The sequence below is a fragment of the Trichosurus vulpecula genome, chromosome 2 (assembly GCF_011100635.1).
Source record: "Trichosurus vulpecula isolate mTriVul1 chromosome 2, mTriVul1.pri, whole genome shotgun sequence".
Taxonomy (NCBI): Eukaryota; Metazoa; Chordata; class Mammalia; order Diprotodontia; family Phalangeridae; genus Trichosurus; species Trichosurus vulpecula.
This window is the reverse complement of record NC_050574.1, coordinates 31,482,543-31,510,185: the sequence shown is the minus strand read 5'-3', so window position 1 is coordinate 31,510,185 and position 27,643 is coordinate 31,482,543. Positions and strand designations below refer to the sequence as shown.

Below are 27,643 nucleotides of genomic sequence, written 5' to 3'. Positions count from 1 at the left end.
GGAATCTATGGTGCAGGGGGAAAGAACATTAATAAAATTTGAGAAAAAAAAGATTAAAAGGGTACATTTCAATTTTAAATTTGTAAGTAAATTTGTCATTGTCAGAATTTAAAATTCCAGCTTAGGAAGAATGAGTTTTAAATGACAATTAGCTGCATAGAGGCATTTCATTCTTCAGTCACCTGCCAGATGGTGACAGATCAAATGGCCTGTTCTCACCCACCTTGTATCTACATTGCCTAAAATGGTGAAAACTCAGTTCAAAAGCATAGGAAGAAGAAATTGAGTCAGACCAGCTCTAATGAGTTAGGGGCAGCTAGGTGGTACAGTGAATAGAGCTCTGGGGCTAGAGTCAGGAAGACCTGAGTTCAAATCTGGCTTCAGACACTTACTAGCTGTGTGACCCAGGGAAAGTCACTTAACTTCCCAGTGGTGACTCTCCAAGACAGGTGCTGATCTGCATTGATAGAAGGAAATCCCTCACTGGGAAATCCTTACACTGATGAAATCCAGGTGTGGACCAAAAAAACCCAAACTCTTCCATTCCAGTCTTATTCTTATGTATTCTTCTGTTTGTCATGCCAGTGTGATCGTGGGGTTTCAAAGTCTGTGCCCGTGGTTGGAGAGCTCTTAGAGAACTGACCAAGTTGGAAAGGCTTTGATTTGCCAAGGACCCACCAAGGATGTCTTCCTGGTGTGGACAGGCTCTGAAACCAAGTTGGTCACAGCAGAAGAGGCCACAGAAAAGGGCTACATGCATGGAGGGAATACTCACCTGGAAGAAATCACACCTCCTTGAAGTATTGTGGGTATCTGGGTGAGCATGAGGATATCCATGCAGCATCAGCATTCCTAAACCTTCTTCCAGGTGAAGTACTAGTCAGTGATACCCTCCCAAGCTAGAAGAGACACTATCTCTGTTCTCAGGGTAGACCAATCCCTTTTCTGCTGATTTAATCTGGACTGGCTTGTTAACCTGTTCTCCCTGGGTGATGTTCCATCTTGTTCTACCTCCACTCCCTTGCGAGGTGATCACCTTCCCCTGGTAGAATCTCTAGCTTCCTTCAAAGCTCAGCTCAGGGACTGCCCCTCTACCCCCACCCCAGAGGCTTTTCATGACTCCCTCTCAATCTTGGCATTATTTTGTAATTCTTGGTAGTGCAGAAGGCAGGAATGTGTTTTAGCACTGAGGACAGCTCCTGGCACATTTTTAGGCACCTCATATGTTTGTTGGTACTGAATTGTTAAAACTAAACACATATTTTAAATGTGCTTACATAGGAGTCTGCCTCTTACAGTGGAAATCCATGTACCTCACTGCTGTGAAAACTTGGCTTTTCTCTTTGTAATAAGGAGAATAGTTGGACCATAGCCCACCCCTCTGGGTTGGGGAAACAGCCCTTCATCCCTCTCTCATCTCACTTTTCTTGGCTGAAGGAAGAGCTCACGTTCTTCCAGCTGAGAGGTGGAATTGATAATGGATTAAGTTTCCTTTCCCTGGCATGGGAATCTGCCGGGTTTCCTGCCTATTCGAAGCAGATCTCCATCCTTTATGATGAGGAGCGGGGAGACTCATGTCCATCAGGCTTGGTTTTCCCCCTCCCCAGGGACTCCTTCCTTCCTGACCTTGGTGAGGCTGAATTAGCCTTGTCAGTAACCTGACGATTCTCTTTGGTTGGGTCATGTTTCATTTCCAGTTCTCAGGAATATTGTTCCTTCTGTCCTTGATAGCTCTCAGCTGGTGGCTCTCAGATCGAGGTATCTTTCTCGACCACCCTCTGAATTCCCTTTCCCGTGGGGACAGCTGTTCTCTTTCTGTTTCTGAAAGCACTTGGGAAGTAATTGGCTTGTTAGGGCTGTCTCTGTACTCAGCTTGTCTTCTTTTTATTTACCTGTGTTTTCTCCAATAGAATGTCAACTCCTTGGGAGGGGGACTGTTTTTGTCTTGAATCACCAGCTTGGCATCAGGTACTATGCACACAGTAGGCACCTAAGTAATACTTGTTGTCTTGAATCAACTGGTAGCTGGTCTTAGGCCAATGTCAAGTTAACATGTCCCTGGAGAAAGTGAGGCATGGCCAAGGGAAAAGCGTCAACTCTTCATAGATCTCAGATGCCTTTCCCGTGGGAGAAGAACCTCAGCCCAACCCGAGAGTAATAGTGAGGAGTTGAGAGGACTTCCTACAGTTGCTCCTTAGTCAGTAAGCATTCCGTGGGGACCTTCTGTGTGCCAGGCACTGGGCTAAGTGCAAAGTGACACAAAGAAGGGCAGAAGATACTCCCTGCCCTCAAGAGGCTTACAGTGTAAGGGTCTGGTAGAATGAATCTGCCCCATCTTTTAATGATATTGTAGCATGGGTCTGTGCCCTTCCAGACTGCTGAACTGTATGCATTTATGTTGTATTAGGGACAGCTGGGTAGCACAGTGGATAGAGTGCCGTGCCTGGAGTCAGAAAGACTCATCTTTTTGAGTTCAAATCTGGCCTCAGACTCTTCCTAGCTGTGTGACCCTGGGCAAGTCATTTAACCCCTGTCTGCCTCAGCTTCCTTGTCTGTAAGAAGGGGAAGGTAACAGCACCTACCTCCCAGGGTTGTGGTGAGGCTCAAATGAGATGGTATTTGTAAAGTTCCTGCACATAGTAGGCTCTATATTATTATAGTTAGTTATTACTATTATCTGTGAGCAGGTTGTATTCCTCTACTAGAATGGAAACTCTCTGGGGGCCATTCCATGAGGTTAGAGACCACACTGTCTTTAAACTAGAGGCAGCCCAAGGGGGCAGCTCTGGACCTGCAGTTAGGAGGACTCACCTCAGACACTTGCTAGCCGGGTGACCCTAGGGAAGTCATTTCACCTGGTTCTGCCCTCCTGATCCCAGCACGGTGCTCTACCCTTAATCAGTGGGTACCAAATGAATGATCGAAGAATAAATGGAATGAATGAATGTTTTTACATGAATAGCTCAGCCCATCCCCGCTGTGGCCTCTCTTATTGGCTTTCTTGTCCCTTTCTGCTTTTCCTCTTTACCTTCTTTATATCATCTCCCTTATCCTATGCACTTTTCATATAAATATACTGGCCTGGCCAGAGTTCCTTCCTTCCAGGAGGCATGAGGCATATGGGGCATCATCTGTAGGCCTTTGCTCATTGGGGTTAGCTGCTCAGGTCCTGCTTCTTCATCACAAGACCTTTTTTGTAATGGGGCCATGGTGGGAGGAGCAGAAGCCAATCCCTGGATTGGGAGCTATGTCCTCATTACTCCAGCAGAGGAGAGAGAGTAACTGACCCATGGGGCGGCCTGGGGTGCAGCCACCAATCCAGATAGGGCCCTGGCCTCTCTCCCAGCCAGAACTGCCTTCTACCAGCACAGATAACTTAGTACCAGCAGAGTGTCTATGGCTGGCCTGTGTTTTCTAGTGAATGGACCCAGGCGGAGAGGAGAGATCAGAAGGACCCTGTCACAAGACAAGAGATGGCATTTCTGAAGGGTTCAGATGTTGCCTTGTCCATTTGTGTTTGCAGAGTTCTCCAAATGTGATCAAATCACAAGTCCAACCCCTCCCAGCCCCCCACCCCCAAAATGGGTCATATCTTTCATATTCTCTAATACATCTGTGATCTCAAGAAGGATATCTGACATTTATCTAGTACCTACTGTGCGCAGGCACTGTGTTAGGTCCTAGGGACACAACTGGTCAATCCATAAGCATTAATTAAGTGCCTCTTAAAAGAAAGGCAGCCCCTGCCAACCAGCAGCTTACATCTTTAGTACAGCAGATACAACCTGACCATAGATGAGTAAAAACAGGAAATAGACCAAATAATCCTAAGGAATTTGGAGGGGGAGAGCATTAATCACTGGGGGTGTGGGGTGGGTGGAATCAAGGGAGGCCATTTGTAGACACTTGAGCTGAAGCCTTGGAAGGGAGCTAGGAGTTCAAGAGAAGGAGGTAGAGGACAGAACACATTTCAGACATGGAATCAATGCAAAGGCCAGGAGGCTGGAGCTGGAACAGTCCTGGGATGCTGCAAGGGTTCAGAGTTCCTGGGGCCACACAACATTGGGAATCTCCTTCAGAACGAGTGGGTGAGCTCCTCTTGGCCTGGTTCTGTATCCAAAAGCTTTGTTCACCAGCCGTGACTCTGAATGACTTGGAACTCTTTCAGCAAATTAAATGCATGTTCAAAGGACAGAGATTTCTGTCTTCTGATTTCTACAATGTCCCCAGTTTCTCCTCTGGGACTATTTGAGTGAAGACCTAGCCTGATGGGTCCATGGAGATCCAAAAGTCTCTTGAACTAAAGGCTCATGCTCTTGGTATCTGGGAGTCTTCCTCACTTGGTGCCTGGGAGGAATGCATGCTTCTGCAGCCCCTCCCGCTTCCTACAGAATGAACTTTAGCCAGTCACAAGACCCCCAAGATTATGGGCTGGAATCACAGCCTTCCTTGCCATGGGATCATTCTAGTTCATTCAATTGGGCTAGGATTTATTTAGTACCCACCTTCTTATAGAGGCTACAAAAACAAAACAGGAAATGGTTCCTGCCCTCAGGAGCTTGTATTCCATCAAGGGCAAGCAGGATCAAGCTACTTTTGAAAAGGGTGAAGCCACCAACACTCAAGGAGATCAGGAAAGGCTTCCCCTACAAAGAGGTGTCCCATACGGGCCTCGAATGACACTTCCGAATTGGAGAGACAGATGTGAGGAGGGAAGACATTCTAGGTATTCGTGCAAGATCTCCTGCAAAGAAATGGAAAATGGAGTTTCAGGTTTGCAAAATGCAAGTAGATCTAAGGAATGTGCAGATCCTCTAAAAACAAACCCCCCAAAAAACCATATTTACAAAATATTGGGAGCAAATGGTCTCCTTGAGCAGATAAACAGGGAGTCATCCACAAGCAAAAATGGTGCTCATTCAAATATATATGTTTGGGTTTGGTTTAAGATTTAAAAAAAAAAAAAAAGTCTTGTTCCTTTATGGTTCATTACCCCTTGTCTGTAGAGAGTGACTTATGAAACTTCTGCTAAATTATTTTTCTTTCTGGGCCTTTTTCCTCCTCTGCAATATGGTTTCCCCATCAGATCTAAGCTGCTACAGATTGAATCCTGCCGGAAACATCTGAGTTTCTCCTTCCCTGGGGGAGCTAGCTGCCTGCCGCTGATGAGATCTTCTCTCTTTCAGGTTATTCCTTGTCATCGAGTATGTGAATGGAGGGGATCTCATGTTTCATATGCAAAGGCAAAGAAAGCTTCCGGAGGAGCACGCCAGGTACGTTGCAGGCAGCGCCCGGTCCCTGGCGTTGTCACTGATGACAATGGGAAAACCAGATGCTCTTTGGATAGAACGCTAATGAAGAATTGCATTTGATAAGTGCCCTGTCCCTCAACCTAGCTCTTTAAGCATTTTACAAATATTTTCTCTTATTCTCACAATAGCCGTGGGATCTAGGTGGCATTAGCCCCATCAAGACATTCCCTCTACCAATCCTACCCTGCCTCTGTGAGAAATAAATCTCAGTTAAGTGAGAGTAGGAAGAAACCCTCTGGATTTGCAGTCTGAGCATCTGGGTTTAAATCCCTGCTTTCCTAAATGCTATCTGCATCACCTTGGGCAATACCTTTCCTCTCTTGATCTTAATTTCTTTCTCTGTAAAATGAGGTTATGTTGGATTGTCTCCAGCTCCATCATTCCCTACGAGTCATCAGTTCAGTTTTTCAGATATTCTTGGAGTGCATTTTGTGCCCAGAGCCCCGCACCATTTCCTGAGCTGGGATGGATTTCTGTTGGATGGAGCTCAGGGGCCATCTCCTTGGCTGCCGAGCTCCCTGGAGAGGCTGAGTGATGTCTTTGGTACCTCGTTCATCTTGACTTAACTTTGCCACTGAGAGGGACCGCTGGCAGGTTCAAACTGTAATTTGGGTTAGTGACCTGAATCTGACAGGTCAGCTTTGAATTTTTGATGCCAAGATGAATGGATTAACAAGGTCTGGACTCAGTGCAAGGGAAAAGCCATCAATCTCACCTGGTTATTTTGAGAAAACTTTTTTTAAAAATCCTCTATACTGTAAGGGAAATGACATTCGACCCTCCTCTCCTGCCCCCACCTCACTCTTAGTTCGCTCCCTCTTTTTAGAAGTCATGAATCTCTTCCATTGAATTAAATTATGCCTTGTCACCTCAAGGAGCAATGGGATTTTGATAGCTTTTGAGGTTTGTTTGTTTTTTTCCCCTCCAAGGTTTTATGCTGCTGAAATATGTATTGCTCTAAACTTCCTCCATGAACGGGGAATTATCTACAGGGACTTAAAACTAGATAATGTCCTCTTAGATGCTGAAGGTCATATCAAATTAACAGATTACGGCATGTGCAAGGTAAGTAATCTTGTATGTGTGGATTTCTGCATCACTGGGTCTGCTGTGTGCCTCTGGGACATGGTCTGATTGTGGGCAGCAGGCTGCCTCTATGTGCCCCCTTGTGCCTGCTTCTGCATTTCATTGTGTGCATTTACATCCGGGCCTCTGTTTACCTAGGCAGGCTTCTGCCTGTGTGTATCTACCTGTGTGTCTGTTTGCTGCCTCGGGGTTCATCTGCCCATGTGGGAGTAGATTTGTGTGTATCGGCTTGTTTGTCTACCAATCAGCCTTCAGGTGCATGTGTTTGCCTGGCTTTCAGTTCATGCCCTTGCCGGTTTGCCTTTGCCTGGGTCTGTATCTCTTTCTTGTGATGAGAACTTTCCCCCTGAAGGACTAGACATAACCTCCCTGTTGGATTTATCCAATTACTGCTTGAAGCTCTTCAGGGAGGGGGCATCCCACCACCTCCCAAGGAAGCCCATTCTACACTGGATCAGCCCTTTACACCACCCACAACGGTCAAACAAGAGACATTTTTAAAGGATTTCTTATCTTCCAGGCTAATTGCTGAGTATACAAAGAAAGACAAAAAACAGTCCCTGCCCTCCTGGAGTTCACAATCTATTAGAGAAAACAGTATACAAACAACTGTGTGGATCAGTTCAGCCTAGGGAAGGCACTAGAATGAAGTGGGAAGGGGAGAGACTTCTTGTAAAAGGTAGGATTTTAGCTGACACTTGAAGGAAGCCAGGGAAGAAAGTAGGAGGGAGCGTGAAAATGCCCAGAGTCAGGAGATGGTCCTGTGTGAGGTACAGGCAGGAGGCCAAGGTCACTGTATTGTAGAAAAGGTGGGGGGCAAGTAAGCTATAAGAAGACTGGAAACATCTGATGGCCAACCATTCTTCCCCCATATTGTTCTTGTGAAGTCAGTTTCTTGAACCCAAGTGTGCGACTTGATTTTTTTCGTATTAAATTTCTTCTTACTTTGTTTTAGCCTGTCATGACATCTATAGATCCTGCCTGTCATCTAGTGTATTAGCTGTCCCTCTTGGCACCCCACCCCATGCCGCTTTGTGTCACTTGACATAATTTGATGATTCATGCCATCTCTGCCTTTATCTGAGTCTTTGGTAAGGATGTGAAACAGCACCAAGTGACACCCAGATCCCTGGGGCACTCCACTGAAGACTTCTCGCCACGTTGACCTCAAAGAAGACTTATTTTAATCGCTGTTATTCAACTAGTTCTGAGTATCTGTTTCTATGGTTGTCTAGCCCATATCAGTCCATCTTTTCCAAAAGAATAATAGAAGCAACTTTATCAAAAGCTTTGCTATATCTACAGCATTCCCCTATCTACTAATAATCCTGTGGAAAACAAAGAACTGTGTGGTTAGACTGGCTCGATGAAGCCAGGCTGACTTTTCATAATCGCTGCTTTTCTTTCTAGGTGTTCATTAACTATTTTTTTCTTTAATGATCCTTAGTAGAATTTCCCCAGGAATCAATGTTCACTGGGCTGATTACAGGCTGTGTTGGCTTTCCCTTTTTTTTTTTTTAAATTTAAATCAGGACACTCACCTTTTGCCCATTTTGTGTTCCCTCTCTTGTTTTTTCCATGATCTTTGCCATAATCACCAGCAGTGGCTCAGCCATCACAGCTGTCTGCTCTTTCAGCACCGGAAAATCTGGGCTGGGTGATTTAAATTTACTGTGGTCAGTGAGGGACTCTCTGACTGTCTCTTCACCTATCCTGGGTATCAGTTCCCTGTTAGTCACTTTTGTTCTGACCTTTCCAGTATAAAGGTCATTGGCAGAGAAAACAGGAGCAAAATAAGGCTTGAGCAGCTGAGCCACCTGCCTTTCTGTTGTCACTTATCGCTGTCCCATCCACCCCCCAAGCAGCAGACCTATCTCTCTTCTTTGACCCTCCCCTTTTTCCACTAGTATCTAGTATCTATTTTCCCACTAGTAGAGTTTTTCAGAAAATCCTGAAAACCTTTTTTATTGGTGCTTGTTTCCCTGACCAGCCTCAACTCATTCTTCTTCCTTTAAATCCTTTGTAACTTTCTCCACAAAAATCGAGGCTGCATGTCAGAGTAAACCTTCTTGCCTCTTCCACAGACGCTATCACGGAGGAGGCAGTGCTATGCTTCTCAGTGCTTCCACTCCAGCCACCAATTTCTCTGACCATGGATCCAGAAAATCCCCTTGTTGGTTCCTCCACCTTTCGAAGAATGAAAATAGCCCTAATACGAATTAAGAAGCCGCTGTTTGTTCTTCTTGAGCAGAGACAGAAAGCACTCCTTCTCTTGATCAATGAAATCCTCCATCATTATTATATGATACCTCTTTGCGGGACCATTGATCTGTTTGCTGAACACCTCGTAGCTTCTTTCTGGCTAGGTGGTCTGTAGTACGTTCGTGACTAAATCACTTCTCTTTTTTCTTCTTCTGTTGATCTCTCCCCAGATGCTCTCTCCCCACTATGCTTTCTGTCTCTGGTTCTCAGATTTTGTTATAACCCAAGTGAAGAATTAGACTTTCTGAATCTACAATCCCCTCCATTTTTATCTTACCTGTTAAAATAAAGTATATCCACATTCCAGTCCAGATGGGTTCCCCCAATCAAGTCTCAGTGATGTCAAGTTTCCTTCCTGAGTTTGTCTAGCCTATATCATTCCATCTACCATTTATTTTCTAATCTTAAGGCAGAAAAACTAATAGTGTTTTAAATGACTTTTAGGTACACAGCATTAGCAAGCCACATTATGATCAGTTGGCAATTTATTTGGTACTAGGTAAATGCTGAGGGTACATTTCCAAACCCTGAATTTGACAGTCTTATGATTCCACAGTGTGTGTGTGTGTGTGTGTGTGTGTGTGTGTGTGTGTGTGTTGGCATGAAGGGAAGGGAGGAAATCTTACTCCATCCAGGTTTTGTTCACTAACACCCCAAATGATTTGTCCCTACAGGAAGGATTGGGTCCAGGTGATACAACGAGCACTTTCTGTGGGACACCAAATTATATTGCCCCAGAAATCCTAAGGGGAGAAGAATACGGTAGGTTGCTGCTCAGATGTCCCCAGATTTTACTTCTAGTCTTACTGGATCCTGCTCATTGAGGCATCTCAGAATCCTGCGCTGTCAGGGCCAGGAGGGACTTCCAAGGCCATCAGGTGTAATGAGAATTCCCCTCTACACTCTTCTCAGCAAAGTGACCTCTGAGGCTGACCTCTTTGGCTATGGGGCTTTGAGGTCTCCGTGTTATTAAGTTAGGGTACTTTGGAGAGAGCAGGAATATTGCTACAAAGTGTAACTCAAGTCTTCCTTACTCTGGGTCCAGTATCTCTATCTTCTTGGGCTCTTCCTCCCCAGTAACCAGAACATGGAAGATCCAGTCCATTCCTCTTGTGAGCCCCCATTTTCTGGTTATAAGTAACCTGGGGAAATGAATTCATCCTGGAAAGTTTGCTTGCCGAATAGAACATCAGAGCCAAGAGGAGTGGATGGTCTTGAAGGGTATCCTAACTAGGCAGTGAGGGACCAGGCTTTTTTCCCTTGTTCCTTCCTGGCCAGAAGTCTCCTATGTGCCCTGGAGAGTGCTTCTCTGGGAAAGGATATCCCTCATCTACATTCCCTGGTGTCTTCACCTCTGAATCCTACTCTCTCTTCAAGGCACAAGTCATTTCAGCAAATGCTTTTCAAGCACCTACTATGCATCAGGCATTGAGTGGACTGGGCATTGGGCATGTAAATATAAAAGAGTCCTTGCCATCAAGAAGCTTACAGTCTATGGAGAAGCGGGACAGTGTGGAATATGTTGTGTTCACAGTGGGAGAGACATCATGTCAAAATGGAGAAACCAGTAATGACTGGGGGAAACAGCTTCCTGTAGAAAGTTACACTCAAGCTGTGCTTTGAAGGAAGCTTGGGATTCCATAAGGCAGAGAAGAGGGAGAGTATTCTGAGCATGGAGAAGGGAAAGAGCAAAGTTGCCTGTCAGCAGTTTCCCAGGAATGGTAGAGTGCTTGGTGCATAACACGTGCTTAGATTCTTGTAGCTTGATCAAATGATGGGATCCACTCCCCACCCCCAGAACATTAGCTTTATTCCATTTTTTGCCATCACGTGATACAGTGACCTCCATGCAGTAGGCACTTTGTACATGCTTGTTAATTGGTTGGTTGATTGGTTCTTGCACTGTTCCCAGGGTTCAGTGTGGACTGGTGGGCCCTTGGGGTCCTGATGTTTGAGATGATGGCAGGAAGATCGCCGTTTGATATAATCACAGACAATCCGGACATGAACACTGAAGATTACCTCTTCCAAGGTACGTGCTTGTGTGCATTCTAGGCCCTAAGGATGGGGAGGACGGCGCCTCAGGAGGGGCGTTAAGCTTAGGAATAGAGTTCCATTTACTATATTTTTCTCATCCTCCATATTCAGTCTTTTGCTAATTCCTGTCTATTTTATCTTTGTAATACCTCTTGAATATAACCCCTTCTTTCCTCTGACACTTTTCCCACCCCCACCCTGGTCCAGGCCCTCATCGCCTCATTCTCTGACTGTTGCAGTGGCTGCTGGCGGGGGGGGAGGGGGTCGGGGTCGGGTCTGCCTGTCACAGGTCTCTCCCCGCCCCCATCTATTTGGAATTTTTTTAAAGGGCAGGTCTGTTCACATCATGCTTCACCTCAATAAACTCCACTGGCTCCCTATTACTTCCAGAGTCAAATATAAAATCCTCTTATTGGCATTCAAAGCCCTTTCTAACCTGCCTTCGTGCCCTTCCTGACTTCTTATACCTTATACCACTCCCTGGGCAATCCGGTGACCCTGGCTTCCTCATCGTTCTTCAGATGAAGCCCTTCATCTCCCGGCTCCCCTGGCCATACCCCATGCCTGGCGTTCTGTCCCTCCCCATCTCTGCTTCCCTGGCTTCCTTCATGTCCCAGCTAAAATCTCCCTTTTACAGGAAGGCTTCTCTTGGCCCTCTCCCTCCCAGGGCCCTCCCTCGGGTGGTCATTTCCCATTCATCCTGTCTATACCTCGGTCAGACATATTGGTTTGCGTGTCGTCTTCTGGGTTAGACGGTGAGCTCTTTCAGGACAGGGACTCTCTTTTGCATTTCTTGATTGACCCAGTCAGTGCCTGACACATAGTAGGCACTTTAAAAAATGTGTGAACTGACTGGCTGCTAAAATAACAACTAACGTTTATACCTCACTTACAGGTTTGCAAAGCGCTTTACAAAGGTTATTTCATGTTTTATTTCCTCATAATGTCTGGGAGGTAGGCGCCGTTATTATCCCTGTTCTGCAGATGAGGAAACTGAGGCAGGCAGAAGTTAAGCGACTCGCCCAGATTCACAAATACTAAGTGTCTGAGGCAGAATCTGAACACAGGTCTGTCTTCCTGAATCTAAGGCTGGTGCGCTACCCACTGTACCACTTATCTGCTAAACTGAGGAAGGCATTGTAGATGTGGCCATCTCTGCGCACTCCCAATGAGCTAGGAGAGGTATGCATGCGGCAGTCAAGGGGTCTGCCTTCTGCTTGAAGGTACATATGGAAAGTGTGCCTTGAAACCTATGAGGTCCTCTATATTTTAAGACCCTCTCTGGAAACCAGGCCAGAAAAATCCCCCCGCACGGTGATGATCATTATCGTCGTCCCTGACGAGAGGAAGTGTGATTTACTTCCTCAGACGCAGGGAGACCCAGAGGCGAGTCCTGGCTCCGACCCTTACTGGCTGTGTGACCCTCTATGAGTCACCTCCCCTCTGTGCCCCAGCCGAGACTATAAGGTTTGGAGCAGGCGCAGCCTACGTTGGTACAAGTCACTTAGTCAACTCGTGATTCTTAGGCTGCTTCTTTGGCCCCAGGGAAGCCCTAAGCCTACAGAGAGGCAGCTAGGTGGTACTGTGGATAGTCAGGAAGACCAGAGTTCAAATCCTACTAAAAAAAAATAATTACTCACAGTTTGACCAAGGACAGATCATTTAACTTGTCTATACCTCAAGATCTTCATCTATAAAGTGGAAGTAATACTAGCGGCTACTTCCTGGTCGGGGTGGGGGGGCAGTTAGGGGGTTCAAATGAGTCAACGTGTAACGTGTTCGGCAAACCATAAAACATTATAGAAATGCTAGCTTTTATTCTTACTGCTAATGATGATTTAATAATAATGATAGAAATAGCCTGTGCCCTCCAGAAGCTAATGATAAGGAAATGAATGAATGATAACAAATAGCCCCTGTCCTCAACAAGATAATTATGAATGAATGAATGAATGAATGAATGAATGAATGAATGATGCTAATAATAATAGCCCCTGCCCTCAAGGAGCTAATAATGAATGAGTGATGATGATGATCGCGATGATGGTGGTGATGATGATGATGGCGACCACAATAGGGGCTTGTCCTCCAGAAGCTTGCCGCGGGCTTTAGCGGTTGAGGCCCCAGACTTGGAGTCAGGCTCTTCCCTGCCAGCCGTATGATCCTGGGTGAGATGTGTTACCTGTCGCTGTCTCAGGTGGCTCAGCAAGTCGGCCCTCATATACGCTGGTGGAGGGAGTTTCCTTACTGGGAATGGCTTCATTTCTGTGACCAACCTAACAGGCTGCTCCTCATTTCCAAACAAGTTTCCTGCAGAAAAAACAGGGACAGAGCATCAGATTCAGGGTAAAAGCTTCCCTCTGCTCTTTGCCACTTGGGCGGCCCCGGCTGGGTCTTCTTCATCTGGCTGTGCCTCAGTTTCTTCATGTGTAAAATGAGGGAGTGGTAGGACATGGCTTCCAAGGACCCTCCCATCTTGGACTGGTAGCCCAGTGTCCCCAAAGCCAGTCCTGTTGGCCCCGTCGCTGCCCCCAGAACGTTTCTGGGAGTCAAGCTTCTGGCCTTGGCAGACACGCAGGTGGAACATCACCTTCCACTGGGAGGACCTCGGGCTCTGGAAGGGACCCCGAAGGCCCTCACTTTACAGAGCAAGCCCCAAGAGGGGAAGGGTCTGTTTGGGGGCACACAGGCTGTAGGCAGAAATTATTACAAAATAAGAGTATTTTTCAAAATTTAAACCATCCTTCTCTAAACTTCAATGTGATATTTGTAGAGACAGCTGGTGGTTCCAGGGATGGATCACTGGACTTGGAGCTGGGTTTGAATCCTGCCTCAGACACTTACTGGCTGTGTGACTGGCTGTGTCACTGAAACTGCCTCTTCCCTAATCTGTAAAATGGGTGTGATGATAATAGCACCTCCCTCCGATTTAAGTGAGATAAGATTTTGTAGAGTGCTGGGCAGTGTTATGGAAATGCTAGTCATTATTATCATCATAATCACCCATTGGAATATAGTTTTCTAATTTTGTGTTTTCAGCCCTCTCCAACCCTCCATGATCCTGTTTGGGGTTTTCTTGGCAAAGACAAAGGAGTGGTTTGCCATTTCCTTCTCCAGCTCATTTTACAGATGAGGAAACTGAGGCAAACAGGATGAAGTGACTTGGCCAGGGTCACACAGCTAGGAAGTGTCCGTGACCAGATTTGAACTTAGGAAGAGTAGGCCCTGAGCTCTATCTACTGTACCACCCAGCTGCCCTTTGGAATAGGTACAAAAGGAATAAATACTGGCTGGTTTGGATGAGGGCATAGCAGTGGCTGGTCTCCTAGGAAGAAAGGAGCTTTTTCCATGTTAGAGCCATCTCTATCATCTCCGTAGAGAACATTTCCTGTTCCATCTCCTGCTTTTTCCCAGGCTGACCCCCATACCTGGAATTCCCTTTCCTTCCCTCCAGAGCTTGGCTTCCACTTCCAACACAAGCCCTTTCCTGACCATCCCAGTTACTAGCTCTCGACCCCCAGAAATTATTTCGCATGTACTTACATACATGTTTTGCCCCTCCTTCCCCACCCTCACCCCCAGAAGTAGATGGTCCTAGACTTTGAGCTGGAGGGAATATCAGAGGCCATCTAGTCCAACCTCAGCAATTTACAGATGGGGATACTGAGGCTGTGGGGGGTTAAGTGACTTCCCCAGAGCTATGACTGTCAGAGACAGAATTTGAACCTTGGTCCTTTGACTCCAAAATCAGTGTTCTTTCCACTGTCCTAGAAGGTAAGTTTCTTGAATACTTGTCCTGGTTTGTTTCGATCTTTGTATTCCTGGTACCTAGAACACAGCCTGACACATAGTAGGCACCTTAAAAATGTTTGTTTTTAGGAAAGGGAACAGAAATTAATTATAGTAGAATGGAAGATTCATAAGGGCAGGCATTGTGTTTATCTTTAGGCTCCTGGCCCTTAGAATGCTGCCTTATACTCAATAGATACTCTTTGGGGTTGGTATTTTTTTTTCAACATCATCTTCATTTCCAAAGATCTTCCCCAGAGTCAACCCTTAAAACAAAGAATTAAAAATATGTTTAAATGAAAAGTATTTATTAAATTATTTTAGTATATTATTATTATTATCAAAATTATTAATTAAAAAATTGTTTTAAGCAACTCCACAAAACCAATCTGTTGAGTATTTAACAGCCAGAGTCCTGCATTTCTCCAGTGAAAGCAGGGGTGGATGTTTTCTCATGTCTTCCTCCAGGGACAAGCCTGGGATTTATCATTAGCTTTGTTTCCAGTTTTGTTCTTGGTTTTTTCCCCCTATTTCATTTCACTTACACAATTTAGTCATTGTATATTACTTTCCTGGTTCTGCTTGCTTTACTCTGCATCAAGTCATGCAAGTCTTCCCACGTTTCTGTAAATTCTTCTTATTCTTTCTCATTTCTTAAAGTGTACAGTCCTATTCCATTCACAAACCTCAGTTTATTTAGCTCATCCCCAGTCCCTGAGTGTCTATCTCTTTGGCTTCCAGTCCTTTGCAATCCCCAAATTCCTGCTTTGGAATATACTGAGGGCTGGTCTTTCTGCCTTTGACGTCCTGCTGTAAATAGATGCCGAGCCATGGCGTCTCTGGTCCACACGGATTCCAAGACATTTGTCGAATCCAGTTAAAGCAGCCTTTTTTCATTTCTCCACGTACAGTTGAATAATGATACACAGGTTAGACAGTCCTACAGCAGCCCTAGAATTTTATTTTTTTGGCTCATTTGTGAATATTCTTGTAAAACAGAAAAGTGTGGCAACATTTCTCAAGACCCTTTTTCCAATCTCCTCTAGTTATCCTTGAGAAGCCTATTCGAATCCCCAGATTTCTCTCTGTCAAAGCCTCCCACGTCTTAAAAGGATTTTTAAATAAGGTAAGTGTTCCCAGTTCTTTTGCCACATGAGGGGGCTGGAGGTGGGGTTTAACCTGGTATTTTCCTCTTGGCAGTTTAACAGCAGGGAAAAAACTATAATGCAGAAAACATGAGGGTCCCCAGGCATATCCATATCCCCCATCCACTTACTCCCTGGAATGTTGGAGAAAATTAATATGTAATTTTTTTAGCACAATGTTTTAATGAATTACCTTTACTGCCTCTAGGACAGGCATTCCAGGCCTTCCAAACCTCAGTTCCGACCTGCCTTTCCAGGCTTATTGAATATTATTTCCATCGGAGCATTCCGTTTGCCATCCAGACTGGTCAATTAGCTGATCCCTGAAGGTGGCATTCAGTTTCTTAGCCCCCTCTCTTACAAATCCTTCAGCGCTTTGTTCATGGGCCACCTGTCCTTAGTTGTTTCCGCAATGCTCTTGTTCTCCATAAATGATGCTGTATTTGTGTACAGCTTATATTCTCCCTTTCTCTTCCAGTCCCCCCTCCCCCCCCCAAAAGTAAGCCCCTGGAAGGTAGGGCCTATTTTGCATTTAATCTGTCTTTCCAATCCTGTCCCTATTGCCTCCTGGAATAATAGTCAGTTGCTATGTTGGCTGGATTGTTTCAGATCCCCAGAAATTATTTTGTGTGTACTTATCCGAACACGTGTTTTGCCAATAATCAGTTACTTTGGAGGCTGATTTGAATCGCATGATGACTTAACACCCCTGCCTCCTGCCCCCCAAAGGAAAACTCATCCTCCAGCAAAACCAAGATCCAAGTTAAATATGGAGAAGAGACACATTTTCTCATAGCTGGGAAGGCTGATTCTGACTTGAGGAAAGGAGCCATTTTTAGTGATAATACTTTTTTGATTCCTTCCCTGGCCTTGAGTATAGAAAAAAAAAATAGGATGGGGAAGTGAGGTGGAGAGAGGGAAGGAGAGGATAATATAGTACCTACTATGTGCCAGGTGCTTTGAAATATGATCTCAGTGGAGGGTGGTGGTGTAGGGGTGTGGGGAGGTGGCGTTTTTGTTGAGTTCTTGTGTTACAATGGGGACCATCAGCTCTTTGGACTCAGGAAGGGAGGGCTTATCAGTAAATTACAAGAGCAAATGTTGACTTAACTTTTAAATTTTGCCTTCTAGGATCCCAAAGAGAGGCTTGGTTGCCAGCCACAAACGGGATTTTCAGATATCAAATCTCACACGTTCTTCCGCAGCATAGACTGGGATCTGGTAAACACCCCAAACCCCTTACATTCCTTGGTGTGATGGATGGAAGCATGATTTCTTACTGTCCCGGAATGGATTTATGTAGGAGAAAGCCATTTCTGTGTGTGTGTGCGTGCGTGTGTTTGTGTGTGTACACATACATGTGTCTTCTGTGAGTCTTCATGGACCTCTTTTCTCATGCTAATAGTGCTCTGATATCCACAGAAAACAAAATGAAAACCAGACCTGACCCATTAGCAGCCTCCCTCCAAAAAAGGGAGGGATGAGGAGGATTCTTCATTTTGTAGCACAGTATAGAACCATAACTAGAAATTGTGTTGTCTGAGGCAAGGAGTATTAACTATGTCACCACCCACCCTCATCAATTTTGTAAGACAAATTCTGTTCAGGGGAGGGATGCCAGCTGTGGACAGAGATCTAGGGACCCTCAGAGGCTACTGCTAGAGGCCAACGGGGACCATACCATGCAGTTAACTTTTCCTTTTTCACTCATTATTCTTACTAATTGGATGTTAAGTTCAATTGTTTTTAGCTGCTAAAAGAGCCTAAATGGCATTGGTGTCTCTTCAATCTCAGTGGCCAGTGCCAAAGCTCTCTTTGCCCCACCTTGGTTATGGTTCTGCGATACCCTCTGAGAACAATGCTTGTTTGGAACATTTTGCTGGGGAAGAACCTGATTACTTGCCATCGCTGAATTGCAGTTGGCATCTGCTGGGGTGACTGCTGACGCTTCACAGGGATTTTGCTGGGAGCATTATGAATTTGGCAAGATATGGAGCACACTGAAAAAATTGATCTCAGGTTTATGTGCCTCCTGAGGCCACAGAGATGACCCCCCAGGCCAATCTTCTGGAGAAGGAAGGCAGAGCTGTTTTCTGGCTTATGTCATTGAGGAGCTTTTCTGAAGAAATGGAGAGAAACAATCCCTGGCTGAAATAATTATATGACTTAGCAGGCCTGTAAACCCTGATGCCTCTTGTAAATGCATGCAAACCAAGAAAATGAAACCGAACAGGGCACATTCATTGTCTGTACCCAGTGAAATGTGAAAATTTTGCCAACTTACTGACGTTTTGCCTCTAAATTACACTTTAATTTTAAGGGGGAAACAAAAGACATTGCTAAGATCCTGAGGGCAGTCACTACTTGAAAAATTCAGTCTTTAGCTTCATCCCCTGCATCTACACCAGCAGCAGGGAGGGAAGAATTGAGGCAGCCAGTAGAGATTGGGACCAAAGAAAACTCACATCAGAAGGAAATTGGGCATTTTCTTAATGTGCTCCTCTAGCTAGACTGTCTGTCTGCCTTAATAGAATTCACTGGGTCACCCCAGGAGGGTCTCATGGAGACAGGCTTGGTCTGTTTCTGAAAACTCTGAAAGAGCAGGAATAATGGATCCCAATTTGTAGCTACTGAAAACCTGATTATATCCATGTACCTATTAAAATAATTCTCTTCGATGGACAATTTCAGTAATGGGGGCTGACGTGCTATTTCCAAGGATCATGGAATATGTATAATTTTCAGTGACAATGGAGAAGTTGGCAAGGCTTTGGGGTTTTTTCTTTTTCTTTTTTTTTTTTTTAGGTACCGGTTCTCCTCCTTTGAGGGGGGATGGGGCATCACAAGAAGGGAAATCTGTGTGTTCCGTCTAGGTGCACTTGGTAAATGATCAAGTCTCCAATCTGGATTCTTACAGGCCTGGCAGTTCAAAGCTGTGTTGGAATGGATTACTTATTCTTACTCTTTAAGGCTGGGCCCTCTCACTCTCTCTTTGATGGAGTTTTATGTACCGGACCACCTGGCTGCATAGGGTTCTTTTGTTCTGCTAGAGACAGCTGGGTGGTGCAGTGAATAGAGACCGGGGTCAGGAAATGGTGATGGTGGTGTTCAATTGTTTTCAGTCATGTCTGACTCTTCATGATCCTATTTGGGGTTTTCTTGGCAGAGATGCTAGAGTGGTTTGCCATTTCCTTCTCTAGCTCATTTTACATATGAGGAAACTGAAGCAAACAGGGTGAATTGACCCGAGTTCAAATCCGGCCTCAAACACTTCCTAGCTGTGTGACCCTGGGCATTAAATCACTAAATCTATGCCTGCCTCAGTTTCTATTTCTGTAAATTGGGCATAACAATAGCATGTGCCTCCCAGGATACTTCTGAAAAGCTAATGAGATAGTGTTGAGCCCAGTAGGTCACCTTGCTTCTTTCTGGCATCAAGTTATAATCATCCTTCAACCACAGTACTGTAAAAAGAGCTCTGACTTGGGTATCAGGGAATCTGGGTTCAAATCCTGCCCCTGATGATTACAATCCGATGGGTTGCTTCACACCATGGCTCCCCATTATCCCCCACGTTTCACTTTAAGCTTTGCCCACAATTTCCTTACAACAGCACGAGGAAGATCCTGCAAGTATGACTATCTTTATTTTATAAATCAGGAGACTGAGTGATTTGTCGAAGATCCCCCAGCTAAGATGGGTACAGAGCCACGATCTGAACCCTGGGCTCTCCAGACCTATGGGGATGACTTGCTGTCTGTGCTGCTGAATGGCCCTGGATCAGGGGAGCTTCACAGGGAAGGCCAAGGCTTAGACACTTGTTCCCCAGGCTCATGGACCCCAAGCCTCTGCAGCTCTCTCTATAAAAGACTCTTTGTCGTTCAGGGCAGAGGGAGCTGTTTCTGCTCCAAATTGCAGAAAGAAATATTCCATCTTCTTAGAAAAATGGAGAAGGTGCCAGTTCCAGGCCCAGGTAACCAGGGCAAAGGCACCAGCTCTCCAAGAATGCTCAGCTCCAGGCTCCATGGCGTCAGCGGAAGCAGCACCTTGCATCCTGAATGGAACAGCCGTGGGGGGCCGAGTGGGAGAGTGAGGAGGGGCCAGAAGCAGAGCGAGCCTCTTCAATGCCACCAGACACTGCCCTGAGCGGAAGAGCCTGGCTGATTTCTGGGAATGGGGATGAAAGGAAAGCAGCCTGTTCTGCAGAAACTGGGTGTGGTTTCTTGCTTATTTGATTTTTTTGTTTTGCTTTGTTTTTATTGGGATTTTCCAGGCTGGCAAGGAAGCCTCTGGGTGAAACGGCTTAAAAGAAAATCCCCTTCAAGGCCAAGGATTCCCATGCCCTCATTTGATCCCGGGCAGACTCCAGGCTGTGGGCACCAAAGGGTTTTTCACTGCTAGGGGCACTGTCGGGGTGGAGAAAGAGGTAGGAGGTAGCTAGGTTGGGATCCTGCTTCCTGGGCCAGGAACTGGCCCAATGCATTAGAAGGAAAAGGGAATTTGGAGTCTGAGGTCCTGTATTCAAGTTCCAGCCAAGCCACTTACTAGCTGTGTGACCTTGGGTTTCTAGTCCTTGGTTTCCTCACCTTTAAAATAGTTTGGACTAAGTCCTCTAAGGTCACTTGCTTTCTGTGATCCTAAGTTACTTGCTGCCCTCATCCTTCTCTTGAGGACAGGAGCTCTTCAACTTGTGGCTTTGTTTTTACAGGACTTGGCTTAGTAGGTGCTTACTAAATGCTCATTGATTGCTTGATTAACCTTTGTAAGGGGAGGGAAAGGGAATGCTTTTATTAAGTACCTATTATGTGCATGACACTATATATTAACTCATTTGGTTCTCCAGAGAACTCTTGGAAGTCATTGTTATTATCCCTGGTAACTGAGGCAAATGGGTGAAGTGACTTGCCCAGGATCACACAGCTAGGAAGCATCGAACTTGGGTCTTCCTGACCTTCACCTTCTAGTAGCCAAAAGAGCACTGACTTTGGAATTGGAAGACCTGGGTTCACATTCTAGCGCCTTCACTTTGGCATCAGGTTAATCCATGTGCTGCCACATCCTGGCTGCGTGCCTTTGGGCAGATCATTGGCCCTCTCCGTGTCTCTGTAAGAAGAAGTGATTGGCATAAATGGCCCAGTGGGTCCTTTTCCATTCTAAGTCTGTGATCCTATAATAAGGTGATTTGTAAACCCTAAAGCACCATATACAAAGCTCTGTTGTTGTTTGGGGTTTAGAAAGGTCATTTCATCGTCGTAGAAGTACCTTCTACCCACGCCCATCCGTGTCTCTGTACAGATTTCACTGACTTGTCCAGGGTCACCCAGTCAGTTAATGTCACTAATGGGACTCAAACTCAGGTCTTCCTAACCTGGAGGCCAACTCTCCATGCATCATAGAGTAATCTTGATCTCTGGGGCCATGCCTAAAGTCATATAAGCAGGAAAACATGGAAGTGGGATTTGAATCCACATCTTTTGACTCTAAAGCTGCAGTGGTTCACCTGGCTCCCTCTCCCTGCTCAATCCTGTTGACTTCTGGGCCCTGAGTCCACCAGGGGTCTTAATACCCTTCTTAGACACGGTCTTCAAATCACATTTCTCCCCATTGCACTGATAGAGTGGTTTATCCTATTGATTAGTAAGGCTTTGCTGGAGATGCCAAGGTCACTGTCAGAGGTAGGAAACGTGTGCTGTATTGTCCTGTGCTTTCTAGCAAAGATATGAAAAGCCAACAGTGACGCCTCCCAGCCAAGCTTGGGGCTCCATTTGCTTAGAACGAGTTATTAGCAAAGAAGTTGAAAGATGGGAAATGCTGTAGATCAAATATTCTTTCCTCTCCCTTTCCTAGGGAAAAGAGAGGTTGTTAGTTACAAGACTGGATCAGAGCAGAAGTAAAGTGCTGGTTGAACTTAAAAGAAAAATATACGAGGAGTTTTTCCACTCCTGAGCCTATGCAGCTTACCAAAGCAGGCTTGTTTGACAGCCCCCTTACTCCCATTCTGCTCCTCCTTCCTACCTTTGCTGGTAGTATCCCTTCCCTTCCAGACTTTTTTGGTCCATGAACTCCTGTCCCTTCTCCCTGGCGCTCATTTTGAGACCTTATTTTCTTGCTAAAACTCTATCTTTCAAGGCAGCAGTAAGTTTGATGGAAGCCCCAAGAGAGCTGCCCCACCATGGGCTGGGCTGCCTCAGGTTCCCTGAGTGGGGTGCTTCTCACTGTAGATCTTAATGCAAAACCCAGATGACCACTTGTTGGTCATGTTGGAGAAGGGTTTCTTGATCAGGGCTGGGTTGGGGTGAAACAGTTGGTCAACAGATTGTTGGTTAATAGTTGGTTTGTCTTTGTTTTGTTTTGAAACTGGGTGTTCCCATCTGGTCTAGGCTGGAAGGATAATAGCCATTCATGGGGCCCATCCCAGTACTTACCGATTGATACAGAAGCTTTAACTGGCACCATTTTTCCAATATGGGCTGGTTTGCAGATTCATGGTTCTCCTCTAGCAAAGCTCTTCATGTTACTGATCTAAGCACACAGCTCATGAACTCAATCCCACCCAGGAGCAGGGCACTTATTAAGTGCTTACTATGGGCCAGGCACTGTGCCCAAGGGTTGTGGATACAGAGAAAAAGAAAGCATAGTCCCTGCCCTCAGGGTGCCTCCATTCTAATCTGCCATGTATGTAAATACATACGTGATACGTGAGCAGATGAAAGGGAGTCTTGAACTTAGCACTGTAGCCATTATTAGACATTGCCCAAATGTTGCTTGTGCACTTCTTGCTACTAGAGATTGTTTCTTTGTACATGTGCTGCCAGCCTACCACGGCTGCTCATGGTGCTTAATAAATATTAATTAATGAATAGGTTGGTTTTTGGCTTGGTGGACCTATCAGAGCTTGTGCTGTGCAGACGGAGCCTTCCAGAATCTGGGGGCACCTACGCACCAAGAATTAGAGAGCTTTCATGGAGATCAGGGAGCACGCACCTGGTGTAGTAGGGAGAATATTGTATTTTAGAGTCAGAGAACCTGGGTTCAAGATCCTGCCTCTTCTACTTATTACCTGTGTGACCTTGCCCATGTTACTTCCCCTCTCAGGGCCTATTTCTTCCCCTGCTACACTAGTGGGTTGGACTTACTGAACCCCAGAATTCCCTCTGACTCTAAATCTACCATCTGATAGCTCTTTAGGGCATATCTTTGGTAGCTGGCCTCTGGGGTCCCTTTCAACTCTAGATCTGAGCCTGTGATTTACTCCCCTCACCTTAATCCTCTTGTGCCATACCTTAATAGACAAAAGAATGTTAAACTACGGAAAGACAGATGGCTGATGCTTTGCTAAGCCACCACCAATAATGCATTTCATTGAAATGGGTGTAATTGCAAATGGGCGGTGATTAATTTCATCCAGATGTGTGTGCCTTGAGAAGGACGTTTATATGGTGCTTAGGATGTGAATGGAAGCTCCAGACCTAATTAGGTGTAGTCTTGTTTTGTGCTTAGTCAGAGAGAATGTAGATGAAAAGACTGCAAGGGAGAGATTTCATTTCTCTCTCCTGCCCCTTTCCCAAGGTTTGTGTACTACTTTCCACACCAGAGGGCAGCATTTTGTAGTGGAAATTGCTGGGAGTCAGGAAGACCCGAGTTCAAATCTCGTTGTGGATACTTACTAGCTGTGCAAACCTCCCCTCCCCCCACAAACAAAAAGTGTCTCTGTGCCTCAGTTTCCGTATCTGTAAAATGGGGATAACAGTACTCAGGTTCATCTTTGAGTGATTTCAAGGAAAGCATTGCAAGCCTTGGTGCACGACACAATTGTCTTTAGTCCCTCTCTCCCAGGGCTGGGGTGACAATGGTGGTGTCACCGTGGATGGCGTGTCTCCTCCTCCCTGCTGTCCATTCTTCTCTTTCTGGCCAAAAGCAGCCTCCATAGGCACAAGGCCACCCTCGCTTAGGAGGCAGGAAGCAGCTTCTATTCCTCCATCTAAAGTTAACCCATTCTGCTGACATCCTGACCTGTGTCCACCTATGGCAGCCTGATTCTTCCAGCCTTACCTGACTTCCTTCGTGCCTAGGTCTGTGCTGCTTGTCAGACCCTCTCTGGTTAGCTGGATTCCAAGCCTTCCTTAGCTGAGCCATTCCCACTAATGTTCAAGAGATTCACCAGCCTCAGTCTTCCTGGTGGTGGGGGGACCTCAGGTTTCTGTTGGCTTTTCTGTGAGGACAATTCACAGTTTACTCACCTATGGAAGGCTGGCTAAGGAAAGGGGATGTCTGTAATGATCTGGTCATGGATGCTCCACACCAGAGTAACATAAGATGCAGCTGCCTGAGTCCCCTGGGGTGTGTATCCCCATAGCGAGGGTAGGTGGTGGGGGCTTCTCATGGCTTTGTGCACTGTCTTTTCCCTTTCAGACCCTGCTATCTGTCTCAGTTTCCCTTTTTTACAAAATGGGGCTGACAATAATAGAACCTACTTCCCCAGGATCGTTGGGATAAAACAAATGAGGTGGTGTTGGTAAAGCACTTTGCAAGCATTATATACTTATTAGCTATTATTCCCTTTTATGTGGCCCTCTTTTCATGTGAAAAACACATTCATGGGCTCCGGTCTTGGGGAGAGTGCCTATGAAACAACAGTTTCACGTTCGGCACGTATATGCCAGGCTCTCTGCAGTTCCCTCCAGACTGTCATATCAGAGAAACTACGTCAGGTCAGATTCTGCCCCGAAATCTCCTCCAGAGGTATTGAATGACGGTTCACGTAAAGGACAAGAAGTGCCAGGATATGGGTTGCAATCGGATCCTCTTAGACTCTTGCTGACCCTGAAGAGTCTGTGCCAAAATCAAAAAGCTTGGGTGATGTTTATAATGAGGTGGGTGTGCCTCAGAAAGAACCCTAGGGGCCGTTTCAGCTTCCAAATTATGGAGAATTGAGACAAAAGGGGGTGGGAGGTAGCACTCCAACATTAGAAAGGGGAGAAAACCCCCAACACTTTGGCACACTCATAGGATGAAAATAAATTTCCTAACCTTGCACCATTAGCTCCCAATGGTGGGGTCTGCCCCCTCTGGGTGCACCTCTCCAGTAGCATGAATTCCTTTTCCCTTGCTGCTTTGTTTAGGAAATAAATCTGCCAGGGTCCCCTAGAGGGATGGGGGAATCCAGTTATGGGGTGAGGATTTAGAGTTGTTATCCTGGCTTTTACTCCTTAATGCCTCTGTGACCTTGGGCGTACTCACCATGCCCGTGACTTCCCATGCCAAAGGACTCTTCCCTGGCCACTGAGCCCCTTCCTCTGTTGGGGTGGAGGCTTCTTGAGGGCAGGGAATGTCTTTTTGCACGTGTTTTTTCATTCACTAACCCATTGTTTCCTCATCTATAGAATGAGGAGTTTGGACTCTGTGACCTCCGAGATCCCTTCTGGGCCTAGACCTGGGAGTTTCTGAGCCCGTGGCTCTTTCTGGAGGACCTCAGTCTTCGATTTGATGCATTATAGCACGGCCTGTGGAATTTGAGCAATCCAAGCCAGTTAGAATGTCAGCTCCCCGAGGCCTTTGTCGTCTCCAGCTCAGCACAATGCCCAGCATGTAGAAAGTGGCTCATAAATACTTTGCTTGACTGATGGATGGGGAAACGAAGCCTAGGGAAGTTAACTGACTTCCTCGATGTCATGCAAGCATACATGGGTCAGCACCAAGGTTGGAATCTGGGTCCTCCCCTTCCAGTGGTCTTTCCCCTCTCAACACTCCTCCCAGAGAGACATACTTAGGATTTCTCCCTAGCAACAGGGCCGAAAATAGTGTTTCCTTCAGAGCTGGAGCATCTTGGGAGAGATGTGAAAGTGGGCAGGAAGGAAAGCTATGTACAACTCCTGTCTTGTATCCCTGATGTGCTCCCCACCAGGGCAGCTTACAAAGAATTGCAATGCTTAAGGGGTTTGGGGCCAGATCCCTAGCTTAAATGTGGTGGGGAGTCCAGGGAGCTGCTCCTCCATTTTGCCAGTATTTCCACTTTGAGGCATGATGTTTTTTGTTTTAAAGACTTAAAGAGGGTAACCCCTGGTTGTCATCCAGACTAAACTAATTAATGTCACAGACAAGCTGCTGGTGTTGATGTAAGAAACCTGGGTCATCAATGGGAAGGGCCCCTGGAGAGCATCCTGTCCAGTGAGACTGAGAGGAAGGGGCATGCCTACAGTGTCAGAGGCATGACTTGAACCTAGATCCCTTGACTCCCGGACAAGCCTCTCTCCCTTAAATTCCAGACAATTTACATTTTCCTGTCAAGTTCTTCTGATGTCTGGTGTGAGGGAGTGTCCACATCCTAGCTGACTGAATCACAGAACTGATGTCAGTCAACGTTGGCAGGGGTGGGTCTCTCACCTGGAGCTCATTACTGCCTGAAAACGCTGGTCTGGGCCCTCCCCCACCAAAAACCACAATTATAAGGTTGGTATGATCTGTTTCTGCATATCCTAAAGTGGAAGTGGACATTTCTAGTAGACAAAAGGTGGCAAAACACAGGGTGTGTGTATACTTGAGGACTGGAGGTCATTGTACTCCTGGCCTGATTAGACCACACCTGGAATGTTGCTTGGGAACACTCAGGACACCACAGAAGGAAGGACGTGAGTAAGCTGGAGAGATTCTGGAGGGCAGCAGGGATGAGGAAGGGCATTGAGGAAGGCCTTATGAGCCTTGGCTGGGATATTTAGCTAGGAGGGAAAAAAAAGACTCAAGGACGGCATGGATGCATTCTTGTATGACTGGTTTTACCTGGTTCTAAGAGTTAGAATGATGATCAGTGGAAGACAGAAGTTGGAGAGAGGCAGGACCCTCTGATCCAGCCCATTTTGTAGATGGGAAACTGAAGACTCGAGGTCACACATATAGTAAAGGCCCCAGATTTGGAATCTCGAATCCAAAGGAAACATTTTTTGTTAATTAGAGCTGGCACCAAGGGCAGCGGGCTCTCCCTCCTCCAGCTCCTTCCCCCAAGAGATGTCTTCATGCCGTGGTCTCTTGTCCAGCACTGAGGTCTGACAATCCTGCAGTAACACTGACACAGAACGAGGGATTCTATCTCCTCTGGGCTCTCAACACAGACGCCCTGGGACCTAGATCCAAGTCACGCGTACTAATAAAGGCTTGTCGGTCGAATGAACTTTGGAATGAAAGCCTTTTTTTTTTCTTCTTCTTCAGGATTTGGGTTTTGCCCCATCCTTAGGAAAGCCCTGTCTTCTCTGGCCCTCAGAGTCTTCCTCTACATAGCGAGGCAATTGGAGTAGAGCAACTCTTAACCTAGAATTTGTTTTCCTTTCACGTTTTTATAACTCTCCGTATAGGTGGTTTCCTTTGTCATCTTACACATTTGATGCATTGACAAACCTAATTCTGAGAAAGGGTCTGTCCCTGGCTTCCCCCAAGGTTTCTCAGACCCCCTGGACTAGGAGGTCTCTCAGGTCCCTCCCTGGCCATGATCCTTCCTCTTTGAGCTGTGAGTGACATATGGAAGATGTGTCTCATGTACTGATGTTATAAATACGACACCATCTGACCTCTGTTTTGTTCTTTTTCTAAGCTGGAGAAGAAGCAAGCTCTCCCTCCATTTCAGCCTCAGATAACCGACGATTATGGTCTGGATAACTTTGATACACAGTTCACCAGCGAACCTGTGCAGCTAACCCCAGATGATGAGTAAGTGCTTTCCCCAGTGGAGTCACAAGGAGGCAGAGGAATGGCCACAGAAAATTTATTAGGTGCTTACGGTGTGCCATGTTCACATTTCTATCACCCAGCAGGCCTTGAACCCCTAACTCCTTGGGCCAGCCTACCCACCACCCCTTTGCTGCCCTGAGTGGCCACCAGAGTTATCTGCCTGTGGTTGCCTGCTCTCTAACAAGGCAGCCTCCATTCCCAATGGGCTGGAGTTTCCAGAATACATGGCTGGCCTCCCATCATGGTGGTCCTGTGAGAGCCCTGCTGTAAGGGGATGAGGAAAGGCTTCTTTTT

General features: G+C 46.0%; 1 protein-coding gene across 2 annotated transcripts in view; it reads left to right on the top strand.

Moving 5' to 3' along the window:
* The window catches only part of PRKCZ (protein kinase C zeta), a 226,316-nt gene that overhangs the window by 195,530 nt on the left and 3,143 nt on the right, over nucleotides 1-27,643 (top strand). For both annotated transcript variants that reach the window (XM_036744757.1, XM_036744758.1), the window contains 7 exons: nucleotides 5,187-5,273; nucleotides 6,242-6,377; nucleotides 9,335-9,422; nucleotides 10,573-10,692; nucleotides 15,533-15,612; nucleotides 16,763-16,852; nucleotides 27,213-27,328. In XM_036744757.1, the coding sequence (XP_036600652.1) occupies nucleotides 5,187-5,273; nucleotides 6,242-6,377; nucleotides 9,335-9,422; nucleotides 10,573-10,692; nucleotides 15,533-15,612; nucleotides 16,763-16,852; nucleotides 27,213-27,328 (717 nt within the window). The remainder of the gene's footprint in view (nucleotides 1-5,186; nucleotides 5,274-6,241; nucleotides 6,378-9,334; nucleotides 9,423-10,572; nucleotides 10,693-15,532; nucleotides 15,613-16,762; nucleotides 16,853-27,212; nucleotides 27,329-27,643) is intronic.